The 20927-nt window shown below is 40.9% G+C and overlaps 1 protein-coding gene across 1 annotated transcript in view; it reads right to left on the minus strand.

Annotated features, from left to right (window-relative positions):
- Positions 1-20927, minus strand: part of csmd2 (CUB and Sushi multiple domains 2) — an 819059-nt gene that overhangs the window by 100996 nt on the left and 697136 nt on the right. The window contains exons 55-57 of the mRNA XM_061882497.1: positions 18572-18745; positions 11918-12106; positions 9354-9527 (exon numbers count right to left, since the gene is read on the minus strand). Coding sequence (XP_061738481.1) covers positions 9354-9527; positions 11918-12106; positions 18572-18745 — 537 coding nt within the window. The remainder of the gene's footprint in view (positions 1-9353; positions 9528-11917; positions 12107-18571; positions 18746-20927) is intronic.

Below are 20927 nucleotides of genomic sequence, written 5' to 3' on the forward strand. Positions count from 1 at the left end.
AAGCTTTTAGTTATTTTTATATCTTTTGTTTCCAAATAGTTCAAGAAAGACCACTACAAGTGAGCAATATTTTGCACTGTTGTACAATTTAATACATCAGAAACTGATGACATAGTGCTGTATATTACTTCTTTTTTTTCAACCAAAAATGCTTTGCTCTGATTAGGGCAGGGGTCGGGAACCTTTTTGGCTGAGAGAGCCAAAAAGCCAAATATTTTAAAATGTATTTCCATAAGAGCCATTTAATATTTTTTTTTAACACTGAATACAACTAAACGCATGCATTTTTAAGTAAGACCAACATTTCTAGAGTATAATAGGTCTCTTATTCTTTGTAATAACATTGTTATTCTGAAGCTAACTGTGGAGGGGGCGTGGCCTGTGGGCCTGCAATGAACTGGGGTCTGCCAGGACCGGCCTCTAAATCAGCGACAGGTGCGTAGACGGCCCACCTGGGCATTGTTATCTAATCACCTGTCACTCTGTTATAAGCAGCAGCCAGGAAGAGAGACGGGGTTGGGGCTGGAGCCAGAGCGCGAGCGAAAACAAAAGAGAAAAATACAATTGCTGTAAAGCAACTGAGGGACTTATTGAAAAATAAAACAATATTGTAACCCTGAAACAGGCTCTCATGTCGGTGCTTGGTGGTCTGAAGAACCCCCAGGAGGGCAAGCCCCACACTAACCAATAATAAATAAATAACTTCTTACCATTAACGCAACTTTTTGAACGGGTGCGGTCGAAACGGATGGATGGAATTAAAAATGCATGAAAATGTTTTATATTTCGAACATTATTTTTAACACTGTGATTACAAGTGGAATTATTCATTATTTATCGTGTTAAGCAATGCCAGATCAGATTTATCCGAAAGCCAGATGCAGTCATCAAAAGAGCCACATCTGGCTCTAGAGCCATAGGTTCCCTACCCCTGGATTAGGTGGTACTTGAATTTAAAAAATGTACATCACTGAAAAAAAGGTTGAGAACCACTGCTCTAAATAAGCCTCTCAAAAATAAATGTCATTAAGGGTATTTGTTAAACATGCAGGGAACAACCTTGTACCTCGTTGACATACCCTACTTGCAAAACGACTATCGATTTAGTAATAGCACTCATTGCGGCCTCGTCCACGTCGCCCCATGCGGGCTTTATGTCATTTTAATGGCGCAGAGCTATTAGCTTGCAACAAAAATCTATACGGAAATGTTGGGGAAAGTGACAAATGCGCGGGTTGCGCCCGATTGCTGATAATTGTGACATTAAACTGACGGCGTGCGGTTGGAAATGCCAGCCTGCATACATTACGCGGCGGTAAGTGACAATTAATCTCGACTTTATTGTTGGTGGACTTCACAATTCGCTTGGCATTTGGCGAGTTGATACACGCGGCTCGAAGAAAAGACGTTCTTTATGGAGCTTCGTAAACAAGCTGGAATGTCGGCCCCTCTTCCGGAGTGCATTTTTTTATGGCGGGTACTTGCTGTGCCCTTGAGGCATGCCTCCTTCCTGACCATTAGCGGACGACTCTCCCATCCAAAGGCAAAACCCAGTAGCTCAATTTTGGTCAAAACTGAGCTGATAATAGTTTTAGAGTTCCTAGGTGATATGCTTTACATTAGTGTATGCGATATTGTAATTTGTTCCGTAAGTAAGCTGTTAGGCGCATGGCAGGACCTAGCAACTACCCCATAACCGCATAGATACAACAGAAAAACCTAGTAACTCAGGGGACCAATCGGAGCTTCTTTGTCAGTCGCCTTATTGTCTTTAATGAGTCATTTGCACAAATGGGGGCCGACGGTCAACATGATTATGTGATATTATGGCACGAGGGGATATTTGGAAGATTGGCCCAGGACGTTGCAAGCACCTTCATTAAATGTATTGTTCTTGATTCTTCCCCTTGCATACTCTTTTCGGCAGATAACTGTGGAGGTCAAAATAAAAACTGGACGCTGTACCAATGTGCAAACGCAGAATGGGGCCCACCCGAGATTGTGATAAAATATCTGGAGAAATCGGCAAGAAAATGAAAGCTCAAGAAAACATCTATACGTTTGACGACTTTGCAGATCTTTGTAAGACAGCGTCAAGATGGATTGGTTTTCCTTTGTTTTCGCAAAATCAGCTAGAAGTGAGTTGCTAGGTTTTGCCTTTGGACGGGAGATCTGCCCAACCAAACCCCGGATTTCTGGCCCCGTTTTGGAAGGAATGACGCCATCCTGCGTTAAAGGGGAAAATTATCACCAGACCTATGTAAGCGTCAATATATACCTTGATGTTGCAGAAAAAAGACCATATATTGTTTTAACCGATTTCCAAACTCTAAATGGGTGAATTTTGGCGAACTAAACGCCTTTCTATTATTCGCTCTCGGAGCGATGACGTAATCAATCAGCCATTTTCTCAAACACATTACAAACGAATCAAATCAGCTCTGGTATTTTCCGTTTTTTCGACCGTTTTCCGTACCTTGGAGACATCATGCCTGGTCGGTGTGTTGTCGGAGGGTGTAACAACACGATCAGGGACGGATTCAAGTTGATTTACATGTGCATCGATTAACACGGCATGCTAATCGATGCCAGCATGCTATTGAGGCTAGCTGTATGTACATATTGCATCATTTGTAGCTATATTTGCATCCAGCCTTTCCCTCCACCCACATTTAATGCCAAACAAACACATACCAATCGACGGATTCAAGTTGCACCAGTGTCAAAAGACGTGAAACTCCCTCGTTTGGTCTGCACATTTTCACCGGTAATGCTATGACAGACATGGCACTGAAAAACGTGTGGATATCCCGCGACACTCAAAGCAGATGCATTTCCAACGATAAAGTCAACGAAATCACAAAGGTGAGTTTTGTTGATGTTATTGACTTATGTGCAAATCCGACATATTTTGTCGCGGCATGACTGCCAGCTAATCGATGCTAACATGCTGTTTAGGCTAGCTGTATGTACATTTGTAACTATATTTGCATCCAGCCTTTCCCTCCACCCACATTTAATGCCAAACAAACACATACCAATCGACAGATTCAAGTTGCACCAGTGTCAAAAGATGCGAAAGTCCCTCATTTGGTCTGAACATTTTACCGGCGATGCTACGACAGACATGGCACAGAGAAACGTGTGGATATCCTGCGACACTCAAAGCAGATGCATTTCCTACGATAAAGTCAACGAAGTCACAAAGGTGAGTTTTGTTGATGTTATTGACTTATGTGCTAATCAGACATATTTGGTCGCGGCATGACTGCCAGCTAATCGATGCTAACATGCTGTTGAGGCTAGCTGTATGTACATTTGTAACTATATTTGCATCCAGCCTTTCACTCCACCCACATTTAATGCCAAACAAACACATACCAATTGACAGATTCAAGTTGCACCAGTGTCAAAAGATGCGAAAGTCCCTCATTTGGTCTGAACATTTTACCGGCGATGCTACGACAGACATGGCACAGAGAAACGTGTGGATATCCTGCGACACTCAAAGCAGATGCATTTCCTACGATAAAGTCAACGAAGTCACAAAGGTGAGTTTTGTTGATGTTATTGACTTATGTGCTAATCAGACATATTTGGTCGCGGCATGACTGCCAGCTAATCGATGCTAACATGCTGTTTAGGCTAGCTGTATGTACATTTGTAACTATATTTGCATCCAACCTTTCACTCCACCCACATTTAATGCCAAACAAACACATACCAACCGACGGATTCAAGTTGCACCAGTGTCAAAAGATGCGAAAGTCCCTCGTTTGGTCTGCGCATTTTACCGGCGATGCTACGACAGACATGGCACAGAAAAACGTGTGGATATCCCGCGACACTCAAAGCAGATGCATTTCCAACGATAAAGTCAACGAAATCACAAAGGTGAGTTTTGTTGATGTTATTGACTTATGTGCAAATCCGACATATTTTGTCGCGGCATGACTGCCAGCTAATCGATGCTAACATGCTGTTTAGGCTAGCTGTATGTACATTTGTAACTATATTTGCATCCAGCCTTTCCCTCCACCCACATTTAATGCCAAACAAACACATACCAATCGACAGATTCAAGTTGCACCAGTGTCAAAAGATGCGAAAGTCCCTCATTTGGTCTGAACATTTTACCGGCGATGCTACGACAGACATGGCACAGAGAAACGTGTGGATATCCTGCGACACTCAAAGCAGATGCATTTCCTACGATAAAGTCAACGAAGTCACAAAGGTGAGTTTTGTTGATGTTATTGACTTATGTGCTAATCAGACATATTTGGTCGCGGCATGACTGCCAGCTAATCGATGCTAACATGCTGTTGAGGCTAGCTGTATGTACATTTGTAACTATATTTGCATCCAGCCTTTCACTCCACCCACATTTAATGCCAAACAAACACATACCAATTGACAGATTCAAGTTGCACCAGTATCAAAAGATGCGAAAGTCCCTCATTTGGTCTGAACATTTTACCGGCGATGCTACGACAGACATGGCACAGAGAAACGTGTGGATATCCTGCGACACTCAAAGCAGATGCATTTCCTACGATAAAGTCAACGAAGTCACAAAGGTGAGTTTTGTTGATGTTATTGACTTATGTGCTAATCAGACATATTTGGTCGCGGCATGACTGCCAGCTAATCGATGCTAACATGCTGTTTAGGCTAGCTGTATGTACATTTGTAACTATATTTGCATCCAACCTTTCACTCCACCCACATTTAATGCCAAACAAACACATACCAACCGACGGATTCAAGTTGCACCAGTGTCAAAAGATGCGAAAGTCCCTCGTTTGGTCTGCGCATTTTACCGGCGATGCTACGACAGACATGGCACAGAAAAACGTGTGAATATCTTGCGACACTCAAAGCAGATGCCTTTCCAACGATAAAGTCAACGAAATCACAAAGGTGAATTTTGTTGATGTTATTGACATATGTGCTAATCAGACATATTTGGTTGCGGCATGACTGCCAGCTAATCGATGCTAACATGCTGTTTAGGCTAGCTGTATGTACATTTGTAGCTATATTTGCATCCAGCCTTTCCCTCCACCCACATTTAATGCCAAACAAACACATACCAATCGACGGATTCAAGTTGCACCAGTGTCAAAAGATGCGAAAATCCCTCGTTTGGTCTGCACATTTTACCGGCAATGCTACGACAGACATGGCACAGAGAAACGTGTGGATATCCTGCGACACTCAAAGCAGATGCATTTCCAACGATAAAGTCAACGAAATCACAAAGGTGAGTTTTGTTGATGTTATTGATTTATGTGCTAATCAGACATATTTGGTCGCGGCATGACTGCCAGCTAATCGATGCTAACATGCTGTTTAGGCTAGCTGTATGTACATTTGTAACTATATTTGCATCCAACCTTTCACTCCACCCACATTTAATGCCAAACAAACACATACCAACCGACGGATTCAAGTTGCACCAGTGTCAAAAGATGCGAAAGTCCCTCGTTTGGTCTGCGCATTTTACCGGCGATGCTACGACAGACATGGCACAGAAAAACGTGTGGATATCCCGCGACACTCAAAGCAGATGCATTTCCAACGATAAAGTCAACGAAATCACAAAGGTGAGTTTTGTTGATGTTATTGACTTATGTGCAAATCCGACATATTTTGTCGCGGCATGACTGCCAGCTAATCGATGCTAACATGCTGTTTAGGCTAGCTGTATGTACATTTGTAACTATATTTGCATCCAGCCTTTCCCTCCACCCACATTTAATGCCAAACAAACACATACCAATCGACAGATTCAAGTTGCACCAGTGTCAAAAGATGCGAAAGTCCCTCATTTGGTCTGAACATTTTACCGGCGATGCTACGACAGACATGGCACAGAGAAACGTGTGGATATCCTGCGACACTCAAAGCAGATGCATTTCCTACGATAAAGTCAACGAAGTCACAAAGGTGAGTTTTGTTGATGTTATTGACTTATGTGCTAATCAGACATATTTGGTCGCGGCATGACTGCCAGCTAATCGATGCTAACATGCTGTTGAGGCTAGCTGTATGTACATTTGTAACTATATTTGCATCCAGCCTTTCACTCCACCCACATTTAATGCCAAACAAACACATACCAATTGACAGATTCAAGTTGCACCAGTGTCAAAAGATGCGAAAGTCCCTCATTTGGTCTGAACATTTTACCGGCGATGCTACGACAGACATGGCACAGAGAAACGTGTGGATATCCTGCGACACTCAAAGCAGATGCATTTCCTACGATAAAGTCAACGAAGTCACAAAGGTGAGTTTTGTTGATGTTATTGACTTATGTGCTAATCAGACATATTTGGTCGCGGCATGACTGCCAGCTAATCGATGCTAACATGCTGTTTAGGCTAGCTGTATGTACATTTGTAACTATATTTGCATCCAACCTTTCACTCCACCCACATTTAATGCCAAACAAACACATACCAACCGACGGATTCAAGTTGCACCAGTGTCAAAAGATGCGAAAGTCCCTCGTTTGGTCTGCGCATTTTACCGGCGATGCTACGACAGACATGGCACAGAAAAACGTGTGGATATCCCGCGACACTCAAAGCAGATGCATTTCCAACGATAAAGTCAACGAAATCACAAAGGTGAGTTTTGTTGATGTTATTGACTTATGTGCAAATCCGACATATTTTGTCGCGGCATGACTGCCAGCTAATCGATGCTAACATGCTGTTTAGGCTAGCTGTATGTACATTTGTAACTATATTTGCATCCAGCCTTTCCCTCCACCCACATTTAATGCCAAACAAACACATACCAATCGACAGATTCAAGTTGCACCAGTGTCAAAAGATGCGAAAGTCCCTCATTTGGTCTGAACATTTTACCGGCGATGCTACGACAGACATGGCACAGAGAAACGTGTGGATATCCTGCGACACTCAAAGCAGATGCATTTCCTACGATAAAGTCAACGAAGTCACAAAGGTGAGTTTTGTTGATGTTATTGACTTATGTGCTAATCAGACATATTTGGTCGCGGCATGACTGCCAGCTAATCGATGCTAACATGCTGTTGAGGCTAGCTGTATGTACATTTGTAACTATATTTGCATCCAGCCTTTCACTCCACCCACATTTAATGCCAAACAAACACATACCAATTGACAGATTCAAGTTGCACCAGTGTCAAAAGATGCGAAAGTCCCTCATTTGGTCTGAACATTTTACCGGCGATGCTACGACAGACATGGCACAGAGAAACGTGTGGATATCCTGCGACACTCAAAGCAGATGCATTTCCTACGATAAAGTCAACGAAGTCACAAAGGTGAGTTTTGTTGATGTTATTGACTTATGTGCTAATCAGACATATTTGGTCGCGGCATGACTGCCAGCTAATCGATGCTAACATGCTGTTTAGGCTAGCTGTATGTACATTTGTAACTATATTTGCATCCAACCTTTCACTCCACCCACATTTAATGCCAAACAAACACATACCAACCGACGGATTCAAGTTGCACCAGTGTCAAAAGATGCGAAAGTCCCTCGTTTGGTCTGCGCATTTTACCGGCGATGCTACGACAGACATGGCACAGAAAAACGTGTGAATATCCTGCGACACTCAAAGCAGATGCCTTTCCAACGATAAAGTCAACGAAATCACAAAGGTGAATTTTGTTGTTGTTATTGACATATGTGCTAATCAGACATATTTGGTTGCGGCATGACTGCCAGCTAATCGATGCTAACATGCTGTTTAGGCTAGCTGTATGTACATTTGTAGCTATATTTGCATCCAGCCTTTCCCTCCACCCACATTTAATGCCAAACAAACACATACCAATCGACGGATTCAAGTTGCACCAGTGTCAAAAGATGCGAAAATCCCTCGTTTGGTCTGCACATTTTACCGGCAATGCTACGACAGACATGGCATGGAGAAACGTGTGGATATCCTGCGACACTCAAAGCAGATGCATTTCCAACGATAAAGTCAACGAAATCACAAAGGTGAGTTTTGTTGATGTTATTGATTTATGTGCTAATCAGACATATTTGGTCGCGGCATGACTGCCAGCTAATCGATGCTAACATGCTGTTTAGGCTAGCTGTATGTACATTTGTAGCTATATTTGCATCCAGCCTTTCCCTCCACCCACATTTAATGCCAAACAAACACATACCAATCGACGGATTCAAGTTGCACCAGTGTCGAAAGATGCGAAAGTCCCTCGTTTGGTCTGCACATTTTACCGGCGATGCTACGACAGACATGGCACAGAGAAACGTGTGAATATCCTGCGACACTCAAAGCAGATGCCTTTCCAACGATAAAGTCAACAAAATCACAAAGGTGAATTTTGTTGATGTTATTGACTTATGTGCTAATCAGACATATTTGGTCGTGGCATGACTGCCAGCTAATCGATGCTAACATGCTATTTAGGCTAGCTGTACGTACATTTGTAGCTATATTTGCATCCAGCCTTACCCTCCACCCACATTTAATTACAAACAAACACATACCAATCGACAGATTCAAGTTGCACCAGTGTCAAAAGATGCGAAAGTCCCTCATTTGGTCTGCGCATTTTACCGGGCGATGCTACGACAGACATGGCACAGAGAAACGTGTGGATATCCTGCGACACTCAAAGCAGATGCCTTTCCAACGATAAAGTCAACGAAATCACAAAGGTGAGTTTTGTTGATGTTATTGACTTATGCGCTAATCAGACATATTTGGTTGCGGCATGACTGCCAGTTAATCGATGCTAACATGCTGTTTAGGCTAGCTGTATGTACATTTGTAGCTATATTTGCATCCAGCCTTACCCTCCACCCATATTTAATGCCAAACAAACACTTACCAATCGACAGATTTAAGTTTCTCCAGCGGTCTGGTCATAATATGCAATTCTTGGTTAAAAGGCGATCGTCCAATAGCTTCCATAGCTATTTGCTCAATAGCGTCAGTTTCTTCTTCAATTTTGTTTTCCCTATCTGCCTCCACACTCCAACCATCCGTTTCAATACATGCGTAATCTGTTGACTCGCTTAAACCCGAGTCTGAATCCGAGCTAATGTCGCTATATCTTGCTGTGCTATCCGCAATGTTGTTTGTATTGGCATCACAATGTGACGTCACAGGAAAATGGACGGTGGATTTACAGATAGCAAAAATCAGGCACTTTAAAGCCTTTTTTCGGGATATTCCATGATGGGTATAAAAAATTTTAAAATTTTGAAAAATAAAATAAGCCACTGGGAACTGATTTTTATTGTTTTTAACCCTTCTGAAATTGTGATAATGTTCCCCTTTAATGATCAGAGTTTGGTGGAACTGGGAGTACCTGAGCAGTGCGGCGGCGAGCCGCTCCAGTGGGCGTCCAGCTGGCACATGCGCGTGGTGTTGCCGACGATGGTGCGCTGGCCGATGCAGCTGTGGCGGATGACCGAGCCCACGGTCCGACGGTCGCCTGAGATCTGGGCGTAGGGGGGGATGCTGGGGCGGTCGCACAACACCACTGTGAGTGGAGAGACATAGATTAATGGATATGTGAAAGTGAAAAAAAAATGTAGTGTGGGTGGAAAAAAAAAAAAAAGGAACATAAATTCCTGACTTGAAGTCGCTATTTTTTTTCCCACGCCTTGAGCTCTGCGGCTTAGAAAATGGTGCGATTAATTCTGGGATTTTTCTTCGCTGACGGCCATAATGCAAGTGGTTTGAATAAAACACATGTGAAAAGGACTTCACTACAATTTACAACATTTCAAGAATGATTAGACAGTTAAATAGTTAGTTTTAACTTTTACTTTTAACTATTGATTCCTGTACGTATTATTTGAGGGTTTCCCTATGTCAAGCATTAAAAGACTACAGCTGGTGCAAAATACGGCTGTTCAACTTTTGACAAGAACAAGAAAGTTTGATCATATTACGCCTATACTGTATATACCTTTATACATAAATGTATAACTATACTGTATATACCTTTGTATACGTATATACAGTACATACATGTATAACTACTCTGTATATGCCTTTATATACTTATACACATGTATACATATATGTATAACTATACTGTACAAATATACTGTATATATACATATATACTGTACACATATACATCTTGCTGATTGTATCGTACCATATGTCCTGTCTAGAAATCTTTGTTCTAAGAACTCCTGTTTTATTAGTGATTCTCAGGGCCCAAAAAAGTCTATGGAGCGTTTTCTATTCTGGCTCCAGTACTCTGCAATTCCCTACCGGTAACAGCTTGAAATGCTACCTCAGTTGAAGTCCCATCTTAAAACTCATTTGTATACCCTAGCCTTTAAATAGACCCCACTTTTAGACCAGTTGATCTGCTGTCTCGCTTTTCTTCTCTGCCCCTTGGCTTTAGCTGTTCCAAGTCAGGACCCGAGGTGGACCACTTGGGGACGTCTCTGCGTGTCTACATTCAAGATGATCCCCGGCTGGCCCACTATGGACTGGACTCTCAGATTATTAACCGTTGCCACTCAGCATATATTGCACCAGTTTACACATCTGTGTTCCCTTCCAAAGTTTCCTGTTGTTCCCATTGGGTTGAGTTTTTTCTTGCCCTGTTGTGGCTTGTGCAGCCCTTTGAGACATTTGTGTTTAAGGGCGACATCATTAAAATATTGATTGATTAGTTAACTTTAAAATAGCTCCTAATGACACATCGTAGCTTCTGAATAACGCAATGTTCACATTTTATTGCTTATCATCCGTCTGGAAATAAAAGCCAAGGCTAGGTGTGATGCCATAGCGGGAAACGAATGGTGTCTCGATTTGTAGGACATGTTTACCACCGCTATGTCTTTTCCCTCTGTGTTGAAGGGCTGAGAGCCAAGGGTATAACAAAGGGGGAAGGGTTTCACATCTCTAATGGACTGACTAAAAGGTCTGCAAAATTTGTGTGAGATTGGTAGAAAAACATGTCACACCGCAAAAAACACTTCATTAGTGGGCGGTAGACTTTGAGGACATCTTTGTTGCTTGCGTGGTACCATGCAAAGTCTAAATCATACTTGCCAACCCTCCCGGATTTTCAGACAAATCTCCCGAAATTCAGCGCCTCTCCCGAAAACGTCCCGGGACAAATTTTCTCCCGAAAATCTCCCGAAATTCAAGCGGAGCTGGAGGCCACGCCCCCTCCAGCTCTATGCGGACCTGAGAGAGGACAGCCTGTTTTCACGTCTGCTTTCCCACAATATAAACAGCGTGTCTGCCCAATGACGTTATAACTTTAGAATGATCTAGAGCGAGTTCTTGGTTTCTTATGTGGGTTTACTGTTAGGCAGTTTCATTAACGTCCTCCCAGCGTGGTAACAACACACAACAACAGCAGTCACGTTTTCGTCTACCTTAAAGCAGTTCTTCTGACGTACACAGCAATGTTCTGACACTCTTAAACAGGACAATACTGCCTATGACTGTACATGCATATGGTTATAAAAATAGTGACAGAGAATAGAACAAGGATGGACGATTCAACCCTTAACTCAACAATGAGTGTTATGTGTGTGTGTATGTGTAAATAAATGAACACTGAAATTCAAGTATTTATTTTATATATATAGCTAGAATTCACTGAAAGTCAAGTATTCCATACATATATCTATGAAATACTTGACTTGGTGAATTGTAGCTGTAAATATACTCCTCTCCTCTTAACCACGCCCCCCCTCAACCATGGCCCCCCCCACCCCCACCTCCCGAAATCGGAGGCCTCAAGGTTGGCAAGTATGGTCTAAATGGACTTGATTGTGGTAATAGTCGTTGTCACCCCTACTACTACATTCCGAGCACAGCCCATAGGGGGCGCCACAACTTTCATTCCCAGTCGCAGCATTACACACATTTTCCCAACCGGGGGTTACTCACAAAGGCACTTGGGTAGGGAGCGGTCCCAGGTCCCGTCGCCTTGACAGGAGATGGAGCTGGTTCCCAGCTGGTAGTAGCCCGGGTTACAACGATATGACACAGCGGTCTGGAAGCTGAAGCGATGTGGTCCACTGGTTAAGACCTGCCTGACACTGTTCTCCACATGACCCGGGTCTGTGCAGTTCACAACTGGGGAGAGGAAACAAACAGAAAGGTTGAACTGACTCCTTGACTTGTTTGCCGGTTTCATCCTCTCCGCATCCATCCATCCATCCAGCCGACACACAATCCCTATTTCAGGACTCGGGAAGTAAACATTTGCTGGAGTCTCTTGCCGGCCGTCACGGTGCAAAGAAGTTGATGGATGGGAAAGTGATTCTTGAACTCCAGATGGAGAGGGAGAGGGAAGCGGCGGGTTGTGGTACAGCTCGGAAGGCTGATGGCAGTGGAATATATTAAAATTCATGAGTGGATGTAAGGCCATTACTTGTGCCGGCACTGATCCATCTTGAGTGTCTCGCACAAGCAGCTTTTTCATATCGCCTCAACAGAGTGCTGTGGCTCCAGCTTTCGGCTGTTCAAATGTGAAGGAGAATTCTAAATGTATCCCTGAAACGGTACTTCCAAAGGAGCCATTATGCCCCACTTTTCCCTGTTTATATTTGCCAGATTGGAAAATGAGCTCATTGTATGCTAATAAGCCTTGGAGCGTGCTCCCGACCTGCACCACCATTACCCAACAATACTTAGACTGATGCATTTTTCCCCCCAGAATGCTAAACCCGATATTGAAAACCTGGATATATACCGCACACGTTGAAGCAATGACAATGGCTTATTTGTTTCGTACATCCATCCATCCATCTTTTTCGGCTTATCCGAGGTCGAATCGCAGGGGCAGCAACCTAAGGAGGGAAGCCCAGGCTTTTCGTCCAGCTCCTCCCGGGGGATTTCGAGGCGTTCCCAGGCAAGCCGGGAAACATAATCTTCCCAACGTGTCCTGGGTCTTCCCCGTGGCCTCCTACCGGTTGGATGTGACCTGCACACCTCCCCAGGGAGGAGTTCGGCTGGCATCCTGACCAGATGCCCGAACCACCTCATCTGGCTCCTCTCCATGTGGAGGAGCTTTACTTTGAGCTCCTCCCGGATGGCAGAGCTTCCGACCCTATCTCTAAGGGAGAGCCCCACCACCCGGCAGAAGAAAATTATTTCAGCCGCTTGTACCCGTGATCTTGTCCCTTTGGACATAACCCAAACCTCATGACCATAGGTGAGGATGAGAATGAGATCGACCGGTAAATTGAGAGCTTTGCCTTCCGGCTCAGCTCCTTCTTCACCACACTGGATCGATAAAGAGTCCGCATTACTGAAGACGCCGCACCGATCCGACTGTAGATCTCACCATCCACTCTTGCCCCACTCATGAACAAGACTCCGAGGTACTTAAACTCCTCCACCTGGGGCAGGGTCTCCTCCCTAACCCGCAGATGGCCCTCCACCCTTTTCCCGGGTGAGACTTGGACTTGGAGGGGCTGGTTCTCATCCCAGTCACTTCACACTCGGCTGCGAACCGATCCAGTGAAAGCTGATATGACAACATGTCCACAACAGACATGTAGAGTGAAATTTCCTCGCTCCTAAATATTCCAAAGTCACCTTTACTATAAGAAAAATTAAGATTTTGGGAACAACAGCAACTCAGCCACCGAGTGGCAGGCCACGTAAACTAACAAAGAGGTTACAGTGGATGCTAAAGCACATAGTGCAAAGATGTTCTGCACAGTCAGTTGCTACGGAGGTCCAAACTTCATGTGACCTTCCAACTACGCAGAGAGCTTCATGGAATGGGTTTCCATGGCCGGGCAGCTGCATCTAAGCCATACATCACCAAGTCTAATGCAAAGCGTGGAATGCAGTGGTGTAAAGCAAGTCGCCACTGGACTCTAAAGCAGTGGAGATGCGTTTTCCTGGACTGATGAATCACACTTTTCCATCTGGCAATCTGATGGACAAGTCTGGGTTTGGAGGTTGCTTGGAAAACGGTACATTTTGGATCGCATTGTGCCGAGTGTTAACGTTGGTAGAGGAGGAATTATGGTGTGGGGTTGGTTTTTCAGGAGTTAGTTCCAGTGAAAGGAACTTTGAATGCTCCAGGATACCAAAAACATTTTGGACAATTCCATGCTCCCAACCTTGTGGGTACAGTTTGGAGCGGGCCCTTTCCTCTACCAACAAGACTGTGAACCAAAGCCCATTGATGACAGAGTCTGGTGTGGATTAACTTGACCGGCCTGCACAGAGTCCTGACTTGAACCCTTTGGGATGAATCAGAACGTGTGTGGACCTCACCAAAGCGCTTTTGGAAGAATGATGGAAAATTCCTACAAACACACTCAGCAACCTTGTGGACAGCCTTCCCAGAAGAGATGAGGCTGTAATAGCTGGAAAAGGTGGACCCACATCAACTTGAAGGAATGGGATGGCGCTTCATGATCATATGTGAGTCAAGGCAGGTAGCCAAATACTTTTGGCAATATAGTGTGGCTCCAGGAACTAAAGTTACCAGTAGCTTAGAGTTCCGGAACTTCCGGTGGACTATTGCAGTCAAGGGGGAGAACATGCAAACTCCACACAGAAAGATTCCGAGCCCGGAATTGAACTCAGGACCAATTCATTTTTTTTTTTTTTAATCATAGCAAGCACGATGTGTGTTGGCCTCGAAAAATATACCTGGGATTCTACTTAGGGTGATACATCTGTGTGTGGGACGTGGGGGTGGGTGGATGCGTGCCCTGCGGGCCTGCAGCGAAGAGGGGTGTGCCAGGACCGGCCTCGAAAATCAGCGACAGGCGCGTAGATGGCCCAGCTGGGCCTGGTTATCTAATCACCTGTCGTTCTGTTAAAAGGCAGCAGCCGGGGAGGATCGAAGTGTTGGAGTGGGATTCGGAGCGAGAAGGAGAGAAAAAGACAATTGCTGAAAAGCTACAAAAAGACTGTATTTGATAGACAGACAGACAGACAGATAGACAGATAGACAGATAGATAGATAGATAGATAGATAGATAGATAGATAGATAGATAGATAGATAGGCCTACACGCACCTTTTCTTTTAACTTTTTTGTAACCAAAGGCGACAGCTTTAGAAACAGCTGTTGCTATTGAATCAGGGAAAGTCCAAATAATAGAGCAGGCGTACAATCTTTTGTCAGAGCATGGTTGGACACTGGACAAGGATGCAGGTCTATACGTTTCTCCTCATTGAGCCAAATTTAATTCCGTCTCTGTTTAATTCCTTGCTTCTTGTCTGTTTAATAGATGTCATCAGTGTTTGAACCAGACAAGCTGCTTTTTTAAAAATGTTTTAACCATAAAACCAGCAGCATCTGGGGAAGGCCACGGGGAAGACCCAGGACACGTTGGGAAGACTGTGTCTCTCGGCTGGCCTGGGAACGCCTCGGGGTCTCCTGGGAAGAGCTGAACAAAGTGGCTGGGGAGACGGAAGTCTGGGCTTCCCTGCTTAGGCTGCTGCCCCCGTCACCCGACCTCGGATAAGCGGAAGAAGATGGATGGATGGAAAAACAGTAGTACTGTTTTTCCATTTACAATAATATACACTACATTTTGAGGTAAAATTATTACACTCATCATATTTGTTTTATTTTATTTAAAATAAATCTACTAATAAAGTGCATAAAAAAATTTAGTAATAATAGTATTCACTGTTAGAAGCGGCCCTTAGGGGGCAAACAAAACTGTGATGTGGCCCTCAGTGAAATCCACTTTGACACCACTCGTCGACATAAACAATATTATTTGTCTGAGTTGCTGGACTGGACAGATAAAAATAAAAAACATTTAAAACTGTATTTTTGATTTTTTGTTTTTTTTAACTGATTAGGAATCCCTCCAAACAAGAATCGTGATTCATTCGAACATCGTTTATTTTCTGACACTCCTATACTAAGAAATATAGTGCAAAAGAGGGCATTCCGTAAAAACTGATTAAAAATATATGTACATAGAATCCAGCATTGCTAAAATAGATACATTAAGTATTAATAATGAATAATAACAAAAACTTTCAAGTCAGTTGAATTGCACTTTAGTCTTCATTTTTGCGCTTAAGAATTTTGTCAATGACTTTAGCTCCGCACTTCTTCTGTTTGTTTGATAATGTCATTACTGCCACAAGTGGTGGAAAAGTGTATTACGACTGAGTGCCGCTGCGACCCATACGGACGACAGCTGTCAACCCCCAGCCCTATGGTTAAGAAACGCTGCTGTACATAAGAACACATAATCACAAACAATTCTTGTGGATGACAAGAAACCATGCCTTCCTCTTTACTGTGTGTACTAAACAGTGAAAAACTGCATGCAAGAGGCGGCCAACAATAGACGTGATGGGGATTAATCTATTCCGCCTGTAAAGCACTCTAAAAAAAATGCCAACGATGCTCTATTTATGTTTCCTGACATGCATATTGATAAAGCTATAGCGACATTGTTATTGTAAGCGCTAACACAGATAAACGAAAAAGTTCTAGGTCATAGCTTGCCCTAAAGTAATCGTTGTTGGCTCTCACAAAGTCTTCCATAATTATTGTTGTTCACTGCTATGTGCTTTGTGGAATCAGCATATGTTTTTACAGGGCTTTATAGGCCGAATAGGTGAATCCTGCAATGTTGGCTGCCTCATGCTAGACAATTTTTACTATCTAGAACGCACAAAAAAGGGAAAAACGTGTTTTTGTCTCACAGAAAATGTGGATGATGGGCAAAAATTCCCAGAAGTGCACTTTTCCTTTAAGAAGCAACCCACATAGGTGAGATCTGCCCATATTATTATAATATGAAACATAAATACGCTTTATGCACGCTCAAGGGCGCAGTGGATGTTTCTCTAAGCCATCTTTAATGACGACTATATCTTGCAGAAACTCAGTCGGCAATTTAAAAACTCATTCCTCTTCGATTTTTGTCGTCTTAAATCAGTTTCCCATAATTGGCATCATTGAAATGATTTGGCCAGCTGATATTGGGGTCATCAGTCGTTACTCTGGATATGACTCAGAATTGTACGATAGTTTATTTCATTTTCTAAGTTATTGATTATATTAGAGAATAAAAGTCTGCAGCCATGTACATATATATATATACATATATATATATATATATATATATATATATATATATATATATATATATATATATATGTATATAAAAGAATGTATACACATATTTGTGTGTGTATATATAGGCATATTTATATATAAAAGTATATACATATATGTATATATATATATATATATATATATATATAGATTGATATATATGTATATATATATATATATATATATATATATATAAAGAACGTATACACATATTTGTGTGTGTATATATAGGCATATTTATATATAAAAGTATATACATATATGTATATATATATATATATATATATATATAGATTGATATATATGTATATATATATATATATATATATATATATATATATAAAGAACGTATACACATATTTGTGTGTGTATATATAGGCATATTTATATATAAAAGTATATACATATATTTATATATATATATATATTGATTGATATATATGTATATATATATATATATATAAAGAACGTATACACATATTTGTGTGTGTATATATATAGGCATACATATACACATATATACTTTTACAGATGTGTATATATAAACATGCCTACATATATACATAGTTATACAAATACTGTACATATACACATGGTTGTCATATATATATATATATATATATATATATATATATATATATATATATATATATATATATATATATATATATATATATATAAATATATATATATATATATATATATATATATATAGACACACACGTACGAAAACATATATACAGTGTATACACACAGATATACACACACACACATATATACATATATATATATACACACACACACACGCAAACATGTACAGTATATACACACAGAAATATATATATGTGTGTATATATATATATATATATATATATATATATATATATATATATATATATATATACACACACATATACAACTGTATATACATATATAAACACATACACTTATATACATATATATGCATTCATATGTATACACGCACACACACACACACGCACACACATATATACTCTGTGTATGTATATATATATATATATATATATATATATATATATATATATATATATATATACAAACATTGCTGTCTGTCTCTCTGTGTTGGCCCTGCGATGAGGTGGCGACTTGTCCAGGGTGTAATCCGCCTTCCGCCCGATTGTAGCTGAGATTGGCGCCCGCGACCCCAAAAAAGGGAATAAGCGGTAGAAAATGGATGGATGGATATATATGTACACAGTATATATACCCACACACACACACACAAACCACAAACACACAAATATATATATATATATATATATATATATATATATATATATATATATATATGTACATATATATATATATGTATATAAAATACACACAGCAAAGTGAGTGATATAGTCCTTACATTATCCTTTTATTCACTGACAATGTCTACAAATTGTCCAAGCGGGTAGAAGACCGCACACGATGGATCAGTGATGACGTGTCACTTACTTTTACAACGAGGCAGAGCGTTACTCCACTGTCCGTTGGCCTGGCATGTGGACTTCACGGCCCCAAGGAGAACATACCCGGTGTTGCAGATAAAACGGACCACATCATTCAGGCTGAACTGGGATCCTTGGGTCATACCAAAGGTGGGGTTACCCGGGTGACCACAGGTGATAGCTGGGGACAGGAAACACAACTTTGAATGCTGGGGTAAAAGAGCGAAAAGGAGGCACATTAAAGCAGAATACCTCGGGGGTCAGGAATGATGACCCTCTCCAGACAACTCTGCTCAGATTAGTCTGTGTAGTTATCCTGTCTCATGCACTCTAGTGGCCAAATGACAGTAGAACCTCCATGTACGAACTTAATTGTTCCTGGAACAGGGTCCAAACATAGAAACTTGTGCATATTGAAGCCCATTTTTCCATAAGAAACAATGTAAATATGAATAATGGGTTCCAGCGCCAGGAAAAAGTCTTTTTTTTTTTTTGATAAAAAGCGCTATGCAGTACTGTGTATCAGGGGTGTCCAAAGTGTGGCCCGGGGGCCATTTGCGGCCCGCAGCTAATCATTTACCGGCCCGCCACACATTCTGCAAAAAATGCAAAATTGATAGTATTGCAAAAATTAAAAAAAACATTTAAAAAAAAGTGGAATGAGATGAAATCTAATGAGAAAAAGTGGCAATGTTGACAAAAAGCTGCCATGTTTTTTTGTTCCTTTGGTCTTTATTTTCTTTTTTTTTTCCATTGCTCAAAAAAAAAAAAGGACAAAAAAATCAATTTTATAATGAATTCTTAAGAATGATCACTATGATGTTTTATGTGGAAAATATTGCATATGTTGTGTGGTTGCCATATAAAAACATCAAAGTTTTGACAAAAGAGCACAAAACAAACAAAATAATAGTTCAAACTTAAAATCGACAGATATATCGGAAGTTGATCTTGAAATTTAGGTGTTAAAAGTAAAAAAACAAAAAACAAATAAAAGTGTATCACTTTATGAGTGGGGAACCTTTCGAATCTTAAATATATTTAAAAGGATTTTAGTTAACTTTTCACTGTGATTACTCAAAAATATGAAATAATTAAAATCAATGGTGTCCTGCATTATTGATCTTTGAGGGCTTTAATTGCTAAATAAAGGAACTCTCTTGAAGGAATCAATAAAGTATTATCTATTTATCTAAATACTGAATATTTCAGTTTTACTATAAAAAAGTTGACAAAAAAGGCATAAAACCTTATTTGTTTTACTTTATATTAACCTCAAGTTGACATAGAGATTTACTGTTAGCATTAAATAAAAAAAAATAATAATAATTTGACCTATTCTTAACATTTTAGTGACTGAGACCCTTTATGCTCCCCAGGAGCCCTAAGGATTAAAAAAAAAATCCATATATTTTGTTATGGTTTGAAAATGAAAAATATCAAAATGGCCCACGCATGCTTAAATTTTTCCGTGTGCGGCCCTCTGTGAAAAAAGTTTGGACACCCCTGCTGTATTTTAAAAACAATTTTAACAAGGAGATGATGAATCAACAATTTTTTTAAAAGCAAATCCAAAATAACGAGCTGAACGTATTCAGCCCCCCTGCCGACACGCACACACACAGTCACTAGCCCTGTGGTGCACTCGCAGTTTGAAATAAGAAAACTTCTTAACTTTCACAGCAATGACAAGGGAAAAAAAAAAAAACTCACTTTAATTTGTCGGTTAATCTTCTTTGTGTGCGGCGTTAAAGAGGAGGGGGAGGCAATGCTTTGGATGGGGATGGGCACCTTGGAATTGATACTGGTACCATTTTTCTGTCCTTTTTAATAAATATAAAAACATTTTGATAGTAAAATCCATTTATTTCGTGCAACATTTAAAAATGATCTGGTTATGATGACTTTTTATCATTTATGTCTTGTTTTATTGCCACATCTGCGAGTCAGTTGAAAGTCCAAGACGTTAGAATGCAGTAGTGTACAGTTTGCGGTGTCGGCTAGCCAGTGGATCTCGTCTTTTGGTGCGTCCTAAAAAGTGTTAATACTTTAAGTATTGTATTTGTTAGGCACCAGCATTTTTGATTGGTGGTGTAGTTTTGAAGGTGTTGAAATCGCCATTTAATCACGCTAATCAGTAGCATGTCAACAGCAAAGCCAATGTATATTAGCATCAAGCTAGTGCATTTTTGGAAAAATTGAGCTTTACATACGTTGGAGCATTTTTTAAGTCAGTTTGTTAGCTGGCATTGGATATTGCAACATTATCCTGTACATTCTGGATTATAAACTGCTATATTTTTCCTACACTTTGAACACTACGGCTTATTAAACGGTGTGGCTTAATAATGGATTTTTCTTTG

The sequence above is a fragment of the Nerophis ophidion genome, linkage group LG21, assembly GCF_033978795.1.
Source record: "Nerophis ophidion isolate RoL-2023_Sa linkage group LG21, RoL_Noph_v1.0, whole genome shotgun sequence".
NCBI lineage: Eukaryota > Metazoa > Chordata > Actinopteri > Syngnathiformes > Syngnathidae > Nerophis > Nerophis ophidion.